Source organism: Choloepus didactylus, chromosome 5, assembly GCF_015220235.1.
Source record: "Choloepus didactylus isolate mChoDid1 chromosome 5, mChoDid1.pri, whole genome shotgun sequence".
In the NCBI taxonomy this organism is placed as follows: Eukaryota; Metazoa; Chordata; class Mammalia; order Pilosa; family Megalonychidae; genus Choloepus; species Choloepus didactylus.
In genome coordinates, this window is record NC_051311.1 from 83,294,127 (window position 1) to 83,316,503 (window position 22,377).

General features: G+C 33.4%; 2 protein-coding genes across 8 annotated transcripts in view; one reads left to right on the forward strand and one right to left on the reverse strand.

Moving 5' to 3' along the window:
- The window catches only part of IMMP2L (inner mitochondrial membrane peptidase subunit 2), a 995,917-nt gene that overhangs the window by 459,373 nt on the left and 514,167 nt on the right, over window positions 1-22,377 (forward strand). The window lies entirely within an intron of this gene.
- Window positions 12,190-22,377, reverse strand: part of LRRN3 (leucine rich repeat neuronal 3) — a 36,718-nt gene continuing 26,530 nt past the window's right edge. Inside the window, exon 2 of the mRNA XM_037836358.1 lies at window positions 12,190-15,333. Within this exon, the coding sequence (XP_037692286.1) occupies window positions 12,849-14,975 (2,127 nt within the window). The 5' untranslated portion in view covers window positions 14,976-15,333 and the 3' untranslated portion in view covers window positions 12,190-12,848. The remainder of the gene's footprint in view (window positions 15,334-22,377) is intronic.

Sequence of the window (22,377 nt, forward strand, 5' to 3'; positions counted from 1 at the left end):
TGCAGTAGAGAGCAGGTGATAATAAATACAAGCCAGCATTTGACGAGGGCGAATAAGCTAACAGTTCAAGTTAACAGAGGGCTGTGTGCTCTGAAACCCTCCTGAGTTTCAGTCTCTGTCTCCCTCTCCCGCCAACTTCATGTCTGTTTTTTTTGTCCCTTCATTCTCACCTTGCCTTTTAGTGTTTTCTGTTTGGCTCTTTTTTGGGATCATTTGCTCTGTTTGTGTCTCTCCTCTTTCTTTTCTGTTCCTTTTTTCACTCCCGTTCATTGGGCCCCAAGAAAATAAGTTAAGTAGGAAATGGAATTGTAATTTGAACTGTGGTTTAGTAAATGAGACAATGGAAGGCTAGGAGGTAACTGTAAAAATAAAATTAGAAGTTTTTGAAGGAGTCATGATGCCAACCAATAGCATAAGGTAGTCTTGTCAGAAAAAGAATCATCCTAGTTCTTTCTTTTGTTGGGTAAGGGGAACCAACTTTCCAGCAGGTGAAATATATCTTAATAAATGCTCTCTTTTTCTAGCTTAAGATAGGATTTTTAATTCAAGGAAAAATGTATTTTCTTTTCTTTTTCAATTTGGGAAAATGGAGATCTATTGCTATTTTTATAAAGAGGATATGTGCTATTTTATGTATCTTTTGTTGCAAAAGGAAGAACTTTCTAGATTGGGCAGATGATTAACTCAAATATCAGGATCAGGTTAATTACTACTGTCTGGAATTTTCCTAAAATATATCAGGAAGCTACTTAATTGGTACAGCATTCTTCATCTCTCTTTCCTCCCTCATAGTTTTTCCCACCTTAGAGAATTCTCTAAATTCTTACAGTGAAGATGTCTATCTCGTCCATCTTTGTATCCCCTGAAGCATCTAGCATTTTAGTTTCTTAGTAAATACTTATTGAACTAAAGAATATCAACCTAGATCACTCTCTGACCTTTGTTATAGTTTGTTATCTTCACAGAATCATTTAAGATTTTTGCCTCTGTGAATAGTGATGCTGAGAGTCCCAGAGCAGTAAACTTATGTCTTAATTTAGCCCTTTATTAACCCAGTTCCAAAATTTGTCATGAATGTAGAATGTAAATAGGGAAAAAATAAAAATTCCAGGCTTATCCCCTGTGTTGTTGAAATACTTGATATCAAATGGACATCACATCACATTCATTCATTCATTCATTCGTTCATTTATCCTCACAATAGCCAAACAGAACTTTAAATAAAGGGATCATGTCAATTTGAAAAAACTGAGGAATGTGCTGTTTTTTGCTTTACTTGTGGTATTTGAGTGTATCATAATTGTGAATATTTCTCCTTCCTATAAAATAGATGCAGGCAGATCTGATCTTAAAGAATCTTACTAGTAAGTTATATTACTTGAAGGCACAGGAAGTCCAGCTATTTTAGGCAAGTGACCAAATAATCTTTGGGATTTGTCACTGGCAAAATAACTAAACTTTTAAGTTTATGAGAGCCAAAGATGACTTCAGATGAATTAAAAAAATTATAGAAGTATATATTGCTAGCAATTTATCTCTGATCTTATTCCTAGCTCTGCTTCCACATTCCTTACAGTGCGATTTTGATTTATTGCAAGTCTTTTTACAGGGTTTTATCTATAAGTTTCACCTAGCTTGGAACAAAAGAAGCCGTTTGTTTCTGGATGGCTATTAAAATTGAAAATGGATTAGCAGTTATATAAGAAATGATGAATTATATTTCTTGTGTAATAAAAAGTAGCTACCACAGCTAAACAGAAAGGCACACTGTTTCCTTCTTAACTTTGATACTGTGGCCCCAGGAACCAATGTAGGGCACTGAAGTGTCAGTGCTGGAGAGAGGCCAAGTCATTGGACGAAGTCAGTGTCTTTGGTTATTTTCTTTATGAAACTGTCACCCTAGATGTGCTATTGCTGAACGGAGAAAAGGAGATGAAACCTTTAGCTAAAGGGATCTTATTTCTTCTGGTGGAACAAAAGCATCAGGATTACTCTAGGCAATATGACATTATCCACATTCATTAAGTACATCAAGGAAAAGAATCAATGAAATACCTTTCTGCATCCTAAAGTCGGTTTAGCCAAGAGTATTCCATCTATATTCTCTTGTATTTTGAGAGTGAGGCTTTTAGCTCATTCATATTAAAGTTCTCACAAAAATTTCATCACTGATTTCTGTTCTTCTTTGGTAAATTCCTTGAGGTGTCTCGGTTTTAAGAAACTGAGAAGCTTTTGACTTTGTGCCTTTCTCATTCAGAACATTAAAGCAGTGTTTTAATATCTTTAAGACCCTCAAATCAAATTATTTGTTCCTATCATTTGCTCTGCTTCTTGCTTATCAAGCTTGATTACATTTGCCCCCTTTTTTTGTAGCTTTAAGCAATGTGGTCTGAAAGTGTGAAATAGAAAAAAAATATCTTTTTAAGTCTATGAAGAAATACGCCAGTAAGTTTTGTTTTGCATGATGGATAATTGTGATTCTGGAGAAACACCTTTTCTTTTTTTTCCCCATGATTAGGAAATGGTGAAATGAGTCATTAGCAACTAAATAAACACTGATTAAAAAATTCTTTACCATTTTTAAGACATCAAATGGCTTTGCTAGCATGCTAATTAGTACAAATTGAATACAGAGTGAGCCCTTCTTGAAAATTCATTTTACTTTATTTTTATTTGCTTTTTTATAACATGGTAAATGCTATCATAGAACTGAGGTAGAGGAAATAGGAAAACCATCCCATCCCAATCCTATTGCCATTAGAAATATAACTGACCTTCCATGTCTTTGAAACATTCCAACTTGACAAAAGCAAAGATTTCTCTTTCATATTCAACTAGTGAAAAGTTTGGATTTATGCATTTCTCTCCATTCCTTTCTTTGGATGGAATGCAAAAAAACGTTCTCAGCTGAAAGCCATGAAATCTATCAGTGGAGATTCTTGCTTAGGCATCTTATTTCTCTGCTTCTGTGATATTTGCTGATACTAATTAAGTCATAAGACTCACCCCTTCTACCTGCTGAATGCAATTTATCCAAGAAGTCATAGTAGTTCATGTGAGGACTCCCAGGGTTTATAGTAGGTGTTAGCAAGCCAAAAACCTGTCAATTTGCTTCCACATGGAAACCAAATCCCTCTCACTACTGCCTATAAAAATTTACCATCTGTGTCTTGAAAGTTACTTAAACTTCCTACACCTAAATTTTGTGATTATATTTTGTGAATAAAATGGTTAATGATAAAGTCTTCCTTATAGGGATTAAATGATTCTCAGCATTTTGTAAGGGCTGGTGATAATGGTATTGACGATGCTCCTCACCTCAAGATTTGGCATCAGGTATGATTACCCTTGTCTGCCTACAGTTGGCTCTGCTTCTTCTTCAGTATAGTCCAGGTATTTAGTTAGCACTGCTCCCCAGCAAAATAAGATTAGAGATTGGCACTTCTAGAGGATTGCATTAAATTTCCAGTACTACAATTTAGAGAGAGACTTTGAAGGCCTTGAACATATCATATCAGAGTCACCTGGGTTGCTGCAAGGACATTAGTTTATTCAGTATGGAGCGGAGAAAACTTAGGGATAGGATAACATAACCACATGATCTGCAGGGCTGCCCCTATGGGATGTAGGTTAGATTTTTTTTGCTTCTGTTTTTGTTTTCTCCATAAAATAGAGCTAGTGAAGAGTAAAGGGAAACAAATATCTCAGGCTAATATGAGTTGGGAAAATCTTTTTACTCCTGGAGCTTTTAAAAAATATAATGGCCTGACTTAAAAGGCACTGGTCAAGTAGAAGATAACATCTGTCGTTCATGTCATCAGATTATTGGTCTGGGTGGGGAGAATCTGTGCTGAGACTGAAGTTTTCTTTCCTTCTGAGAGTGGAGGTCTTTGATGCCACTTTTAAGGGCAGGAAGCTCTAGTCTTGATTAAGAGTGAAGATATTGGAGTCAGAGATTTATTATAAACTTTGTGAAAGGCAGAATAGCCAGCTTTTGTAAGCATTACATAGGGTGACAAGAAGATTGTGAGGCTCTGTTCTGTATTTTCCTAATTTTATGTAAGTATGTTATTTTTGTGATAAAATATAAGATAAAATAATATCAAAATAATACTATATTTTAAAACAATATTATATTTTAAAAGAATTATGTGTCATCATGATGAAAAGCTTGGGATTTCAAACCAAAGAGAACTTTGGGAGACGTTTCATATAAAAGCTCCTCTCTGAATCCGGACAATATAAAAATCAGAGGGTTGGCTTTTCCCAAAATAGCAAAAATCTTTATAGATAGGTCCATCTTCACAGCAGAAAGCACCCAGAAATGTTTGACAGTGTTCAGAAATACTCAGTGAACATGCAAATTTGTCTGATGGTAATTTTATTGGACATCTCTTTCTTCATGACAAATATTTCATCAAGGTAGATTAGCATAACTTTTCTGATATCATGGAGTAGGTATGGATAATATATTTGTGTGCCAGAAATAATGTATATGAAAATGTTCTCATACCTTAAAAAGTACTTTACAGACGTGTAATCAATAGAGTTTTATAACTTCCTCATAATTTTAAGGTTTTAACTTCAGTTCCAAAATCAAGGGCTACTGATTTATAGATATTCTGGTGTTCTGGTATTCTGTATATTCTGGCTTCAATGGAACTAAAACTTGACTTGTTTTTTCAAGAATGAGGTGACATTCTCAGTCTGTGCTGAGCAACTTGCATACTCTTACCTGGTATTCTGAGTATGCACACTGGGAAACAGTAGGCAGGAGTGGTACAATTGAGTGCTGGTGCAAGGTTCCTCTTATCAATACAAAAAAATGATCTCTATTGTTACATTTATCTGGTAAACATATTGTCTAAAAGGCTACCTGGGTCTGTATCATAGCGAAATGAGAAAGTCATATATGCCATGGTGAGTTGGAGTCCTTGCTGCTAAATTAGAAGCTAGTATCAGGAGATTATACAAGGCTTTCTCGGTATACACAGATAAACTAGCATTTTAAATAGCATGGGAAAATGCATGTGCTTTTACCCAGTTAATTTTTGTCTGGAATTTTCCTTTTAGTTTCAGATGAAAAATCTCCAAAAAATTTTTTGAACAAAATGTAGTGAAGATTTGAAAATTAATTGTTTTGATACTCTATATCACAGTTACCCAAACATTTTCAGGAAAATTTAATAGTGAAAGTGTCTTCAAATTTGTATGTTTCCCATTATAAAAGAAATAACTTTATGCTTTCAAAGTACATCTTCAAAATTGAACTTAAAATTGCTGTAGCATAAGGTACTTCTTTGTTTTACTAATCTATATTAGACTTATTAGATAATCTTAATATTTTTTTCTTAAGAGAGCTTAGTGGCGAGAAACCATAGAAAATCTAGAATGAATGTCCAATTCATGTGGGTCACTATATCTATAAATACTCTTTCCTATATTAGGATATTTCAAGTTCAAAGTCCTAATTGGAAACATATAATGGAGGACTTTTTCTATGTCCTCTATTTTGTATTAAAATGATACCCATAAGATCCAAGTAGTTAGAACTATATCTAGTATTGCATAAATCATTGTCTAAAGAAATGAAACATGATTTTTCCCTGGTTTTCCTGTATTTATTTTTATACACTTATTAATCTCTTTGTAAAATTTGTGAAAATTTTGAAAAAGATATACAACTGACAGCAGAAATAGAATTAGGTCAGTTGTAAATTCAAAGACATAAGACTGCAATTTTAGATTATATTTTGATTTTATGTGTAAAACTGCCCAGAATACCATTGAGGAGATGATAGAGAGCTAGAGGATATTTTGATCCTGTTAATTTCATGGGAGATGTATTTTTTAAATATCTAAAATTGGGATATCCTGTAAATACTGGAGTATTTTAACCGTGAAAATGAAAGGTGTATCTCTGAGGTGTGCTTGAGAAGTCTTCTGTATGTATGCATGCATGAGTATGCATGTATGGTTTTAGGCTATGGGAGGCCTGAGAGTTTGGATTTTAGAGGGTCATCTCTATTTCCCCTTTTCCCCCTACTTCTCATATTCCCATCTATGTAGAGCTAAGGACTGAATGGGAGAACTGGGCTGGACTACAGAGAGAGAGAGGATTAAAATGAGCAAAGCTTATCTTTGCAGCCTTACAAATCAGTCCTGATGTTTTAAATTTGGCCTAGTGATTTTGCCTGGGATACTGACTTTACCATGGTCAGAATTAATAAAATTTGATTTTTACCCATCTCCCCGTTCATCCTGTTCCCCATGTACACTCTTACAAAAGCCTGCCATTCTGCCTTCCACAATTCTATAATATTATCTGTTACTCCACAATCTTTACCCTTAATAAGCATGTGTTACTTTTGTAATAAAATATAAGATAAAATAGTGTCAAGATAATACTATATTTTAAAATAATATTATATTTTAAAAGAATAATGTGGCTTTATATGATAAGCTTGGGATTTCAAACCAAGGAGAATTTGGAAGGAGTTGAATATAAACATTCATTTCGGAAAACCAGCTCCTTCTTTTTCCTTCTTCAAAACTTTCTGTCCTAGTGCTGTTTGTTCTGTCTTTGTCAGGTAGTAATTGAAAGTTGATAAGGGTACTTTATCCCCCAATTCCTGATGCAGATCTGAGACAGGAATTATAAAGGAATATGTTGATGGGGATAGTTGGAAGATAACAGGCAAAAATTAATGAATTGACATACTACTGAAGGATTGTTCCCTCTCAAGAAAATCACCTGTCAGTTATTTTTCTGGTATATGGCAGGCTTACAAAGTGCTTGAGTGTTATTATTTCTCATGATGTATTTTTTTTTTGCCTGTAAGTTATTATTATCATCTTGGGAAACAAAATTACTTAGCTTCTCTGCAATGCAAATGCTCATCTATAAAATGAGAATGTTAACATTGAACTTAGGGGAACTTCATGAGGATTGAATTAATTGAATTATAATATATATAATTATACCTATATCTATTTCTATATATATAGAGAGAGAGAGAAATGGATGGATACTTGACACGTAGTAAGATTGTAAATATCCATTTTTCCTACTCGCCTTTTCTTTAGATCTGGAATTCATTTCCAAAGACAATAACAAGTTGTTAGTCTGGCACGTATTCAGCATTCATTAAATTATCCCTTCCTCCCTCTCTCTCTCCCTTCCTTGCTTCTTTCTTTGTTTATACCTGATATTCAAGTAAATATAAATGTATACTTAATAAAATATAATAGTATATCAATAGTATATGTATTAATTTATGTGTGTTTTATGTGCCAGGAAAACATCTCAAGTGCTGCATTGTCATTTCAGCACTTAGTCTGGACTGAGGCATACATAATACATTGAAAGGCAAAACTAAATCCCTTTAGGTATTTTTTGTTTAGTTCATTTTTCCACTGTAATCAATTAATTCCATTTTATTTGTGTGGATAAAAATTTCATTGGGAGTAAGAAATGAATGTTATTTCTTTCTATTTTCATAACCTCCTATATTATCCATGGTTAGAAGGATTTTTTTTTTTACATCCAAGGATTTGAGTTGAGCTGTTAATATCACATAATTATGCATTCATGTGTTTTATGTAAAAATGTGTTTTTAAACCTGATAAAATAAACAATTTTACATGAAAATTATATATTGAAATGTTGGTTTATTGTTTGACTAAGAAACATGAACAGAAAGCACAGAGATATTAAAGCTATGACTGTAACTTCCAGTCATTGTGTTTTGGAGACGTGATGCTGTATTCTTTATTGAATAGGTGACTCCTCTTTGGAACATTATTAAAGGGATGTTTATCAGATGTATCTAACTTTAATCCAAGTTCTGATAATGGATTTCAATTTTATTTAGACTCTTTTGAGGAACATTTTTCTGTGTTTGGCTATATTGCTTTACTAATGGCACTTTTGATTGTTCAAGTACTATTTCTGTCTTTACCAGCCTTGAATCCAGCACCACAAAGGTTAGGGTGGTTGTTTTATTACACTCTGATTCTCTCAATGAAAGGATTAGGAGGGTCAATTTATATCCCAAGCTTACTCCTTTATTTGTTTCAGAGGCTGGTAACCATGATAAATGGATATCGCGATTGGATTTTGAATCAATAACCTCAGACACCAAACCATATGTTTTAATGAGAAGCTGGATTTTCTTACAATGGTCACATAATGCTATTATTTTCCTGAAGATATATTAGAGTTAGAAAAGATAAATATAAACACACAAAGTACTGTAACATGTTTAAATGCCGTTGTAGTTCATTCTTTTGAAAGGCTTGCTAAGGTCAACCATAATTCTTTTTGCTGTGCTTTGTTACTTTTGGCGACTGTGTGCAACAATTTTGAAATCATGTATGAGATTTGCTCTCAAGTTATTATTTTACTGAAGAGCTCAGTTTGCTTTTAAGAGAAAGTCCTAATGATGTGCTTATGAGGTATATATTCTGTTAGTTGGGATATTTTATATGGCTTATTTTGAAGATGAGTCAAGAGCTCATGAACACATTTACAGAGGTGCATGTAAAGTACACTAGAATAGGTAAATTCAAATCTATATAGAGATGTGTATTTTCTCCAGGATTTTATTAAAAGGGATTGTCTCTTATTTCATATGATATCTTTTCACCTGAGAGTACTGAAGGCTTATTAATTAATCCAGGAGCACCTCTGAGTATATCATTAATGAAATGTTTAGGCCAGATTTTGGAAGTAATCTATATTTCACTGGAACATTCTTTAAAATTCCTCTTTTAATATTTTTTCTTATGATTGGATATATGCACTGTGTATGGTCCTCACTTTTCTAAAGACACATGAAAGCAGCCACTATTGTGTTTAAACTGGAGAAAATCTCTTCCTTTTTCCAGAACTCCTTGATTCTAATTGTAGCATTTTGATTCTAGTCATGGCTGTTTCATTCCAATACAATGCTGAGGTGCTCCCAAGCAGTGACCCAGTTAGCAAAGCATTAGTCAGGGTAAAATGAGATTCTACGAGTGAGAGCTGTAGAACCAAAGACAGAAATATTGCAATCTAAAAAAGTAGTTCATTGTAGTATTTTCTATTTATATTGATCCTAAAATAGTCCCTTGGCATCTTAGGTATAGTAAATATATCTGTGCTAATCACATCCTTTCCAAAAACTTTTACTTATTTCCTCTAATATGTCCTGGAAAATGAAAAAAAAAAAATAGATTGGATCAAAGAAAATGTAGCCACATTTAAATCACTATTCATTATACCCCATCTCCTAGAAACTCAACATTGGATGGCATATACAATTAGAATTTTTCCTGATATTTTTGATAGCTATGGGAACATTTTATTGGAATTTTCCCTTTTTTAAGCCAATTATAACTTTAAACTTGTAACTGTATATATTGCTTTATTAGTCTCTGATAACATCATTTATGATTTTTCATCTAAAAGGCTAATCTATGGAATTTAAAGTTTTCCTTCATAGTTATTAAAAGATCTCATAAGAGTTAGTGTGGATACAGTGCATATTTCTTGTGAGATATATAAACATTTTGTCAGTGTAAGATTACCTTCTTAAATTTAACTTGTCATACTTTGGGGGTGATCAATCTTTCTGTGTTTAAAATGGAGCAAACATAAGAATTATATATTTATATCACTATGCCTAGAAATAATTTATATTAAGTTGACATGCCTCCTAATTTAACCAGTTTAAGGTTAGGATTAGCCTAGTCTCTGTAGAAAGAGATAGTGAATAAGAACAAAAATTGGAACAAAGTTTCTGTATCAAAATGTTGTGACATGTAAATACATTTTAGGACAATGAAGAGTATCTTGTGATTTTTTAAGTATTATGGTTCTATGAAAGTATGGATTGATGGTGAATATTATTTTGTGAAAGTAGGAGAGATAGTTAAATGAATAAACTAATTATAGTTTTAAACTCATGCTTGTCCATATGTACTTTCTGTCTAATTAGAATAAAAATTCAAGCACTGAAATAAATATTCAAAGACTGATATATGCACCATGAATCTAGTTCATTTCTTTCTAAGTAAAATTGTTGGTATGATATGACTGGCAGCATATTGCTGCTTGTCTGTTCTGAAAGTTACACATTTTGCTCCACATTGTTTTTATATCTTTTGTATTCAATTGGACATGCTTACTTTTAGAAAATTTAAATTTTATCATGTAGTTTAAATTGGAAAATATGTAATTCTTTAGAAATCATTCTTGTGATTTTGTGAATTTTATGATTGTGATCACCACATATGGTAAGGGGCTCAGTTGGCATTCACAGAGGTTAAATTTTGGAATTTTATTTGTTGTGGGTAAGTTTCTCTGTTGCAACAGGAATATCCATATGGTATCATCAATTTGGAGGTTATAACTTTGAGTACTTTGACCAGTGCTTAGGTAATTTAATTTGAGTTTAGGAGTTAACAGAGAGAGTATAAAATGCCATTCTTGTTATTGAAGGAAATGTGTTTTCCCTCTCAATGGAAATTTAGATTAAAATTTAAGCAAGTAAATTGGATTATGGTTTGCTTTGAACATCTGTATTTATTCAGCTGAAGCAAAATACTTCATTTCTGGGCTCACTATTAGGTGCCTATTCAGAGTGCATATTACATGCAGTTGTTCTAAGAAATACATAGGTTGAAATGGGATTCTCAGCTCTAAGGTATATTTGTAATAGTTCTCCATGCAGATAAGTTTAAAAAAAGAAACATACAAGATACCTGAGCAAGTTCTTGCTGACCTGCACAATACCTGCATCATAATAGGTCATATTTCAGCTCCTATATTTTTGACGAATAGCCTTGTTCTAAAAAGCTCTGTTCATGGTGCTGAAACCTCTTGTTATAAATGAGCATGTCGTGCTGATAAATTCTAATGTCAGCCTTTGTGTGATAGTGATTCATCAGGTTGTAAAATGTGTGTTCAGGAAACACACTGGATTATCAAGTTCCATATTTTGGGTGTGTTAAAATTAACACAATTTGTCCTTCCATTTTAAAGAGTTCAGAACAATTACCTTCTGCACTGTCAAAAACAGCTAGGGTTTAATTAGAAACTGTCAATGCAATAAAAAAGCAAATTTTTATTATTGTCAAATAAATTGGTATGACTACAGTATTGGAAATGTTTATAGGCCAGTGACATGTTGATAATAATGCAGCAAGCTACCATAAGAAATGCTAAACACTTGAATATCAACAGGCACAGAAGCAATTAATATGGAAACCTTGTCACTTTGTAGACCAAAGTGATTTGCCTCTAAAACTTATTGCCTATTATCTTCAATGATTTTTTTTATTTTTTTGGAATGTTTCCTTTGTACAAAAAGTATACTTATTTTGCAGGACTGTGTTTTTTGTTTGTAAATACTGTAAAAGGTATTGTTTTTCTTTAAGTGAAATCCTTTTATTTCTTATATAAGAAAATTAAGTAATTACTAATTTTCTTGGCATTAAATTCAGTGAGGCTCTAATTTTTTTTAGCTGTGGTTTCTAGATGTCTAGTGTACTGTCATAGAGGACTGCACTAAGGTAATTTTTTTTTCTTTTACTCTAAATTAGTCTCAGAAGCATTTCAGAAAACTTTTCCTTTGGTTAGCAAAACTCTCCTTTTAAAGTGTTATTAGATTCTGGAATTATCATTTATGTCATTTTTATATAGGGATGGTTTAAATAAAAAGGGATAATTAAAAAAAAAATCAGACTGAATAAACTTCTTCTACCACCAATTCAGTATATTTTAAAATGAAGTTCTAAAATCAGGTCTTAGAACAGGGCATGTTTTTTCATTACTGTATTTGCAGCATAGCAAGTTATTAAGTTGTTTGCTTGTTATTACAGTGAAGCCCATTAAATGTTTAGAATCAGAGATAGATTTAAGAATTATACCTCAATTGTAAATCCTACAGAAATTTGGCAGTCCTTTTGCAAAGCAAATAACCTAAAGCTGAGCTCCTCCTAATTATTAAAATAAGACTTTCAGCTGAACAGATATTAGATTTACATTATCTGAACTTAATAATTAAATCCACTCTAAATTCTGCTTGTTAAGAAAAGAAAATCTATAAGTGAATACATGATTTCCTAGATGATTTGTTTCTGTCAGTATTAAAGGGTCACAATGTTATTATTGCCTTTTAATATTGATAAAGTGCTTTCTGAAATCCATTTTGTGCATTACAAAAATGTACTTACATAACCCAATAAAGATATACTCTCAGTGTTCCAAATTTCATTATAGAAAAACACTTTTTAAAACCTTTATCATTTAAATGATATCTGGTCAGATGACATTTCCCAGAAATTATTCTTTATTTAGAAACAAAAACAAGACAAAATCAATTGATTTTAATCCAAAATGTATTTTTTTCCTTATAAAAGAGGTCCACATACTCACTGTGTCTATTCTACAGTATTTGTCCATTTTATTACACCATGTGTCAATTCAAGTTTATCTGGTCACCGCAAAAACTCGTGGCTAATATGTGTAATACAACACAGGAGGAGGTATTGCTCAGTTCAGCTACTCTTACATACTTAAAAAAAAAATACAGAAACTTTTTTTGTCCACTTTAACTGTATTCCAGACAGAAAAGTTACATGAAAGGTCTAGAAAATTGTTTGTTTGTTTTTTTGGTTGCCACAGTACCCTTTGAAACCAGTGAATTAAAATGCTGAATGTTGAACTTGTACATTATTTCCATTGGTCAGGAGTAGCATTCATGAAGCCCAAACTTCTTTCCAGAAAGAAATATTTCTCTGCCTTTTACTTCGCACAACTGCAGCCTTGAGCTTTTCTTTGAAGTAGGTTTAGTTGGTTGTTTTTAGGACGTATTTGTTGGCACAGCTATAACAGTTGCTTTCACTTCCAATTCTGTACTTTTTTCTTTGCCTGCTTCCCAGAGATTGATTGGAGGAGGATAAAGCTCACTGAACACAGAGGTTGGTTTCTGTAAATAATTCCTCACATAGCTGTGTCCACCATCATAGTTCATCTCTTGAGAGAGACAGCTGAAAAGACATACCACACCAATAATCCCCAGAAGGCCTCCAAGGCAGGCAATAAATGTTGTAGTGTTATTCTTTTCATATTCTTTTCGATCAGGATCCAAATCTTTTGTGGTGACATTCACACATTGTTTTCTGTTTATCTGATAAATGGTGGGGACATCAACACAAATTTTGTACTCAGTTGATGGGTTCAAATGAGTAAGATTATATACCTTGACATTGGATGGTATTCGAGCACTTTGGGCAACGTGGGGATTTTCAGTCTTGACAAAGGCTGTCCACTTAACACTGGACTTTAGAATTTTAGAACTTGCTTTCCAAGACACCAGAACTGAACTGGCCTGAATATCTTTTATTTTAATATTCAAAGATCCATTGTCATCCTGGGGCAAAGAACCATCCACTTTGATCATAACAGACTTCAAATCAGCACCAACTAGGTTAGTTGCTATGCAAGTATACAAACCCTCTTCTTTTGGGGTCATGCCACTTATATCTAGTGTGCCTTCAGAATGGACATAGAACTTGTCTGTCAGAGTATTAGGCAAGAGTTTTTGGCCAGAAGGTGTGATCCAGTAGATTTCAGGCTGTGGCTCTGCAGTAGCTCTACAGTGTAAGGAAACATAGCTCCCAACTTCCAAATCCAGATTAGAAGGAAAGCTCTCAGGAGCTATAAGAGGGAGGCAGATCTCCATCATTTCCCTGAAATGCACTTGTCGAACATTCTGGCCTTGGAATTCAGGTGGGTCCACACAAAACAGAGACTCTGGCTCCATAAATCGAATGTTGGTTTTGTTCATATTAATCCAGCGGATCACACAGTCACACCTGATGGGATTGCTGTGTATGCTGATTTCCTTGAGGTTTGGCAGAGACTCGATTGTACCATGGTACAGGGCACTAAGGGCATTGCTGTTAAGCATGAGTGATTCCAGCTTAGGTAGTCTGAAAAATGCATTTGGGTGAATGTAAGACAACCTGGGGTTGTTAGTAGCTTCTATTTTTCTTAAATCTGGCAAGTTATCCACAGCCAGGCTGTCGATGGAAATCAGTTCAGGCATATTATTTATGCCCAACTCTTTTAAATGTAGCATATTGCTGAAATCACCCCTTCGTATTCTATTAATAGGATTTTTATTTAGATCTAAAAATTTGAGGTTGACAACTTTTTGAAGAGCAACATGGGGCACTTTAATAAGCCTGTTGTCATAAAAAGAGATGCTTTCTAAATTTTCAAGCCCAACCAAGGCATCATCTGGTATTTCCGTGAGGTTTATACCAGCTATCACCAGGCTGCGAAGATTGAAAAGTGGCTTAAAGTCCATATCTTTGATTCTGATGATTGGATTTTCCCCAATCATCAGAATCTCCAGATTTGGAAGAGCATCAAACCACTGACTGTTGATCATCTGTAGTCTATTTGAATTGAGATGAAGCCGTAGGAGATTATGTAGGCCAGTAAAGGCTCCAGGTGAAATTTTAGACAGCAAGTTGTGATTAATATAAAGTTCTTGCAAATTGTTTAGTCCAGACAGACATTTTTCAGGTAGCTCAGTAAGTTTGTTTTCTTCTAGGTATACAGAAAGGAGCTGAGGCATCTTTTTTACATTAATATTGGTAAGTGATGATAAATTGTTTTGAGATAAATCCAGGCCAGTAAGGTTTACTGGAAAGTCTATGAAATATTCAATTTTTGCAATATTGTTAGTCTGTAAGAGCAGAATCTGTGTGTCAGCAGGTAATCTTGCAGGGAAATTTAAAAGACCTAAATCATTACAGTCCACTGTAGATGCCTCCATATAGACGGATCTGGGTGTGAACCAAGGTCTGATTTCACATGTACATAATTGTGGGCAATCCACTTTTTTATCTACAGCTTGTACTAGTGTAGTGATAGCTAGGCCAAGTAGCACATGAATTCTGAGTGGTATGTCCTTCATCTTAGCTTTCTTCTTCAGAAATTTAATGGGCCCTTAAGGATTCCACAGTCACTGCTAGTATGTTCAGTAGGAGCTGATTGATAAGGAAAATACTTGCAGTTGTCAAATGATAAATGCCGTAGAACCATAAAGTATTTCTTCATGTAAATAAGTGTCAGTGTCACAGTTGCATTGTGCAAAAATGTCATGCATATTGGAGAAAAGAAACTCACTGTCTCCTTGATAGTATAATATTGATATACTTTGTGAAGATGGGGTATGTATAGATGGTCACAGGAGATTGAGTAATTCATTTATTTAGGAGTATAATATTAAAATCCCATGCTTGTTCAGTACTTTCAGGAATGGCAGCATGATGCTAAATGTAATAAAATAAAATATAATATAAAAGGAAAAAGAGAAAAAGAGAATTAGTACAAAGGATTAAATACTATAATTAATATCAATTGACTAATTACAATTATTTCCTGTATAAATAATATATTTAGAGTTTATTTCAATATGTCTTTTTTACTTCATCATTGTTATAACTGTCCTTCATAGTTAGCTGACTCAGACATTGGACAGGCAGTGAAATTTAATCTTTAGAAGGCTATAGTTTCATTAAACATAATGAATATGCTTCCAAACTTTTTCTCTTATTTCAAAAGTTTACTTGTTTACACTATGTAATTTCGGTTATTGTAGTTTTCCTTCTCTTTGACAATTATGTATAGGGGAAAAAGAGAAAACACTCCTTTAATAATTTTTTTTTTCTCTTAGAAAGGCAAAATAAAAAGACTGTAAGTAAATAATACAATTCAGTTCCTATCAAATGAGTTAGCCTATAGTTCCTCAGGCCCTTAGAAGACAGCATTTAGAGACATGTAAAATGCTTGCTGAATGAATTAGAAGTAGTGGTATTTAACTGGATTTTCCATTTCATTCATACATTTTTCTATGTCTCCTTTGTATAACGTTTCTTGAATTTTGAAGCATTTGGAAGGGATTAACGCTAATCCCTTTGTATGTTGTCATTCTTAACTGAAACTTGTTCTAATATTTGACCGTTTTATTTTTCCCTGAAAACAACTTATATACCATTAGTTACTAGCAATGAAAATGTAACTTGATTACATCAGTAGAACAAGTGTTTAGCTATTCCTCATTTTAAATGGATACTGAAGTCTTTATCAAGAAAAATAAATGTTTCCAAATCCAAGTTGCAGTTTTGATATGTGTTGTGTTATAAAACCCCACACTACTTTTTGGTACACCCTCCATTCATTTAGATGCTGACAAGCTCTCCCTTCAAGAGGAGAGAAGGGTAGGGTTGGACTCTTCTTCAGGGGATTCTGCCTACCAATGATAATGATCTACTGAATAATCAGGCTGTGGACATTCTTCCTTCTTTCATCTCTGTCCTGTATCGACATTCTTAATGGCATTGGCAAGTGACTTTAGATAGGTGGGGCTTCATTGTCAGTGATAAATATATTTAGAGATGTGGTCTCTACAGAGAGACAGAAGCACTTTTTTTTCCCTTGGTAAAAAAGTTCTTGTTTTTCAAAATTGTAAAATATTTGTAGTTAAAATTCGTATCTAATTTGCCTCTTACCCTTTACTTGCAGAGATGTGATTTTATCTAAAATCTAAACCATGAGATCCCAATAATTGCTATGTTATCTTGAATTAAAAGTCTCTGCTATTTTTTTCATTACTCCATCTGCTTGCTGATCTTAGTTCCATTTTCCTACTAAAGTTTCAGCTAGTACTCCTAACCTGTTTTAGGTAGACTCCAATTCCTTTGAGGGAAGACTTTTCACTAAGATGCCTGATAAATCCCCCTTAGCCCACAGAGCCCTCCACAGTCTGGGATCACTCTTCTCTCCCCCCATGTTTAGCCTCATCTGCCAGTCTCCTGCCTGCAGCCTTCTCTCTTTTGGCAGAGCAGAGTTTCAGGGCCTCACCCTGTAGTCTCTGCCAAGAATGTCTTTTTCTTTAAGTTAACTCTTGCTGTTTTTTCCAAACTCTGATCAAGAACCTCCCACTTCAGGAAGCCTTCCTTACTTTCCTCTCCACCCCCAACCCCCATTTGTACTTAGCTGCCTCTCCTTAGTGATCCTATGGCAATGAGAGCATTTTCTTGATTCTCTCCCTCACAGTCAGTAACCTCCTTGACATCATGGAGCTTGACTGACTTTTTATCCCCAGCTCCTAGGCATGGTAATTAGAATATAGGAGGTGCTCAAGAAATGTTTTTAATGGATAAATAAATGCTTTTTAAAATTAATAAATGCATATATGCATTTTTACACATATAATTTAAGAAAATCAATCTGCCTAATTTCAATAAGTTTATCTGCTTTAACTTGCATGAATCTATAATTTAACACAGAATATGTGTTACTATAGTACTAAAATCCAAAGATTCAATTTGAGGCAAATACAAAGGAACATTAGGCTTTAAAAAAAAAGTCAATCTACTATTATACCCATGGTTTATTCAACATGTATTGAACACCCATTATGTGCCAGTTATTAGATTAATAGCCAGAGGGGAAAAAGATGACTTAGATTTTGTCTCTCCCATAGTAAGCTTTCATTCTGGAGGGGAAACACAAGTAAACAGATGGTGACAATTTGATTTGGGGACTGATATGGGAGTATCTAGGAGGCACACCTGAGTAAAACTGAAAATAGAAACGCATTGCTTCTTTATTGAAGAAAATTGAATAAAAAGCCTAGATACAAAGTGCAAAATACATTTCTGCAAGATTCCTATGAGTTACTCAGTTGAGAACTGAGAAACCTTAACTTTTGCCAATTCATCAGTCTGCACTTTCTACAGCAGAATCTGAGATGCCTATATCCTCGTTTAAGGTAACTAGAGTACTGGAAATGTTCAAGATAAAACCTTCTTTTATGGAGGGAAGGAGTGCTAGCTTAGTGAAATCATTTTTTATTTTGAAATTATTCTGATGAGTGCATTTTAAAATTTATATCTATGTTTAATTAGAAGCTGTTTCTTTTCAAACCTCATTTTATCATTTACATAGCTGTATGCCAGAAACAAACACATTTTGAACTAGGTTTATTCTGGAAGCCTTTGAAAATAAGGAAAGTTTTTTCAGTGGTGAAAAAAAATTCAAATATTATTTCCCCTAGTCTTTATTAAGAAATTGTCAGTATGTGAAGCATAATAAAGGACATAGAGATTTAGTATTTATTTATTGTAATATTGACTTTTTTCATGTCTGTGGAAATGACTATGATCCTTTCACTAATGGACTGTTTGGCATGGTTTGTCCGCAGGACAGTAAGACAATAATAATACTATCTTATATCTTAGTGCTTCCTGGTTTCCAAAGCCCTTTCTTATGTTATTTATTTTAACAATGACCTAGTGAGATAGGTTGGGCACATACTTTAATCTCATTTTTTATGCGTGGGTATTGAGGCCCCATGAGATCTCACAGCTAATAAATGATGCGGTGTGATTAGAGCCCAGGTTTTGTCTTGAGGCTCTCAGATTTTTTTTCCAGCAAGCCACATTACATGAATATTTATATAGAGAGAGATTATATGAAATAATTTAACAAAAATATAATGTAGCGATTTTATTTCTCAGGCAGGGCTAGCATCATTTTGGTCTTCTGGCATTCAGGTTTAGAAAATTAATTTTTATCAGTCCACTAACACTGACCAGTATGTGATTCACACAAACCAAACTCACAAGGGATTAATATCCAAAACCAGAATGCCAGCTTATTACAATGAGAAATATGACTGTCAAAAGAGTACAAATACCTGAATCTGCTAGTCAGTGCCTTTGCTCCCTTTAGAAAAAATGTACATGGAAATATAAATTATTAATCTGCAAGTTGTTTTTGAATATAGAATCAGAGGCAGGTAAGTCAGGTTAGAACTTGTAATTATCATAGTCATCGGAAATTATAACCTGAAGTATCTGCTTTAGTAAAGAATATATTACCATGGGAACTGGAATTCTTCAGTCTTTTGTCCATGGTGTGACTTGAAGACCCCAGATCCCTGTGAAGGAAAGCTTTTCCTGGGTTCATCCTTGTTACCTCTCACTGTACCTTAATCATTTGTTTGCATTTCTTTTTTCCCTTACTAGACATGAGATTATTTGGTAGGGACTGTGTTCATCTCACCTTTGATTTGATTATATTAGGACATTTAATTGGTTGATTAATAACTAACATAGTACCTCCTGTGTAGAAGTCATTAGCCAATCTAAATGATAGCTCACAAATATTTCTCTTTTTAATTTGTTCTGGATAAGAGCATGTGGAACAGTGATTAAAATGACCATTTCCTCCCAAATAAGTGGCAAAAAGTCAGGAAAGAATAAAGAGAAAAAGATACACTCTCAGATTTTTAGAGAATGTTTTCCCAATTGTCTGAGGGTTATAAAAGTAGAAATGTCCCAGTTATGCTGCAAAGTGTCCACTGGCAAAAACGGAAAATGGTTCACTTTACAGGCACCAATTTCAAAAAATAAAGCTGTTCTTCAGAGCTACAATCTAGCTTTACCACTGAAAAAACAGTTTCTGCTATTGGCCATTTTGGGATTTGGGCCAGATTCTAATGATGGTACTGATTCTAGAAGGGGGGATTTTCATTTTTTTATATGCATCTCTATTAGAATTTTTAAAAATAACAAACTAAATTATATCATCAAAAAAAAAAAAAAAAGAAAAAATGACCAGTGTAATGGCATTTTCAGTTGCTGAGAATTTCAATTTCCTGAACACTCTCATTTATTCCCTCCCTCTCCTCCAATTGTCCTTCTCCCAAATCTCCTTTCTGAACATGTTGAATACAAAATAAACCCTTTGAAAAACATTTTCAGGCTTACAAAAACTTGAATTGGATAATGATTATGTACTTACATAATTTCCTATACTCTATCAATTTGCTTGGATTTTTTTTTTCTTCTAAAATAAGAGAGAGATATTATACTTGGAAAAATAAGTATTTCAATATTGGGTTTCAAGGGTTTAAGACTGTTGCTTATGGAGATGCTCTAAAACCTAGCTTAAGGACTTGAACATAAGCTTTTAATAAGTACATTATAATGAAGGGATGAAAGAATGGGTGAATGGATGGACAGATGGATGAAAAGAAGATAATGTGTAGGTAATATATCTTGCTTTTCTTCCTTAAAATATGATAAATGAACCATGTGCAAGTAAATGTTATTAAAATAGAAGCATTTTCATTAAATGACTTTCTTTTGTTAGGGCGAACATTCATATATGTGGTCTTACTCTTAGGAGACAAGAGCCAACTCATAATTAACTATTGCTATTTTCTTTTGCTTTATCATGTAAAAAGTATCTTAGAAGGTCATTTTTGTGCCTTCCTTTAGTATGGAAGGCAACAACACTCTTCACATATTAAAGCAAAATAAATTATAACAGGATATTACAAAAGTTCAGAAGATAATGTTATTAAAATTTCATTAGGTATAAAAACCCACATCTCAATGGGATGGATTAAATAAGAGCTCTTTTAAACGGTTTGAATGAATGACTCGTGCAAGCTCAAAGTCAGACCTTATTAAAGTTTATTAAATATCCACTCATTCATTTATTCATCCACCGAATCTCTTAATTGTTGAAGCCCTACTGCATCAATCACTGTGCTTTCATTTCTAATCTCTTTAGGTGAGAAGATTTTTAAAATGAAAAATGAAAAATAAGTAATTTTCATGGACTGTGTAATTTGGCAATTACCTTTAAGACATTTTTTCTTTCTTTGCATGTGGGTTGATTTGAGACTTTTTTTTTTTTTTTCCTAAAAAGCATTTTAAGATGCGGACTTTTCCTAAGAGAGATGTCCTTTGTACTTTCTGAATTTTCCTGTGTTCCTTCCTTTTTCTTATTGGCTCCCCAAAGCAGATTTTGCCTTAGGGAGAGCCAAAGATCTAAAATGATTTATATAAGAGGCTGCAGTATGAAGCTTCACAGTTTAGGCCATTAAAAGAGAGCAATTTTAGGAATTCTCATGTCATCATAGTTTTAGTACCTGTGGATACTTGTCATTCAGCGTTATTTAATTTAAAAATAAAGAATATTTTTAGTAACAATTATATGTGAGCCTTTTATGGAAAAAGCTAGTTTCTCCTGATAAAGAGGTCTTCATTCTTTAACATCTTCATCTGCTTGTTATTTGTCATTTATAAAACGCTGATTGAGCACCTACTTTTTGGCAGCTACTGTTGTAAACACGGGGAAATGAGTAATGAATATGATGAATCTCTGCTCATCTAGTACTCAGTTATTGAAGGAGTCTGAGGCAAATATGGTGCAGTAGACTTGACTTACAGTAAAAATATGTGCAATGCTCCATGGATGCACGAAGAAGGGGATACTTGGTTCTCTCTCTCCAACAGGAACGATCTGGATGTTCTTGGTCTTTTGTAGCATTTATAAAAAATAAACTGAAGTATAGCGGGGAGATGTGTGTAAAAAGATTTAAAATCCACTATCTTTCTGATGAATGTTTTACAATGCTAAACCTTAAGAGCAAAGTGTGGCTTCTACAGTGTATTCATTATGCATATTATAAAGATTAAAGAGTCTGAAGAAGTGAAGCATTTTGATACTTGGCGTAAGTTCAAAATTGGTGAGGATAAGAAGTTGCCATGGCTACATTAAAGCCCAGTTTTTTTCTTTCCCTTTATAGCAAATTGCTAGCTAAATTCATTTGTATAAAGAACTTAAATTCTATTCTCCCTTTATTTGACTTTATATTACCTTGTTCTAAGACAGTCTTTCTTTAACACTAATTGAAGGTTCCATATCCCAAGGTATTGATGAGTTATTCTAAAGTCGTGTCTATAAAAGCCTATTCTTTTTCACTTGGGAAATATTTATTTTCCCATTTTTAAAACTTAATTGTTTAAATGTTGTATGTCAACTTTAGGAAAGGGATAATGGTTAACTGTTTAGAATAGTTTAGTAAGTGCTATCATCAAAATATTGATCTATTTCTAAGAAATTTATATACGGAAAGAAAACTTGCTTCTCATTATGAAGGTTAACTAATTGAATTTGTAGTCATGGACAGGATTCTCACTTTCTTGTGGTGCAGATTATTCATCTTTAAAATTTAGAAATTGGGTTAGATGATCTTTATGATTTCTTTGCAATCTAAACTTATGTGGGTTTTAAAAAGATATCTAATAATTGGCAGTGTGTAAACTAACTTTATCTGCTTTGAACCCTTGCATGTTTTAATTTATCACAAAGCTTATATTCAATACTCTAGTTATATGTCATTAACAAATTGCAATCAGTGAATTTTAGTCATTATGGGCTTTTAAAGGCTATCAAATTAATTACCTGCCATTATTCCTATTTCATTTTATGTTTATATCTATGCAGTAGTA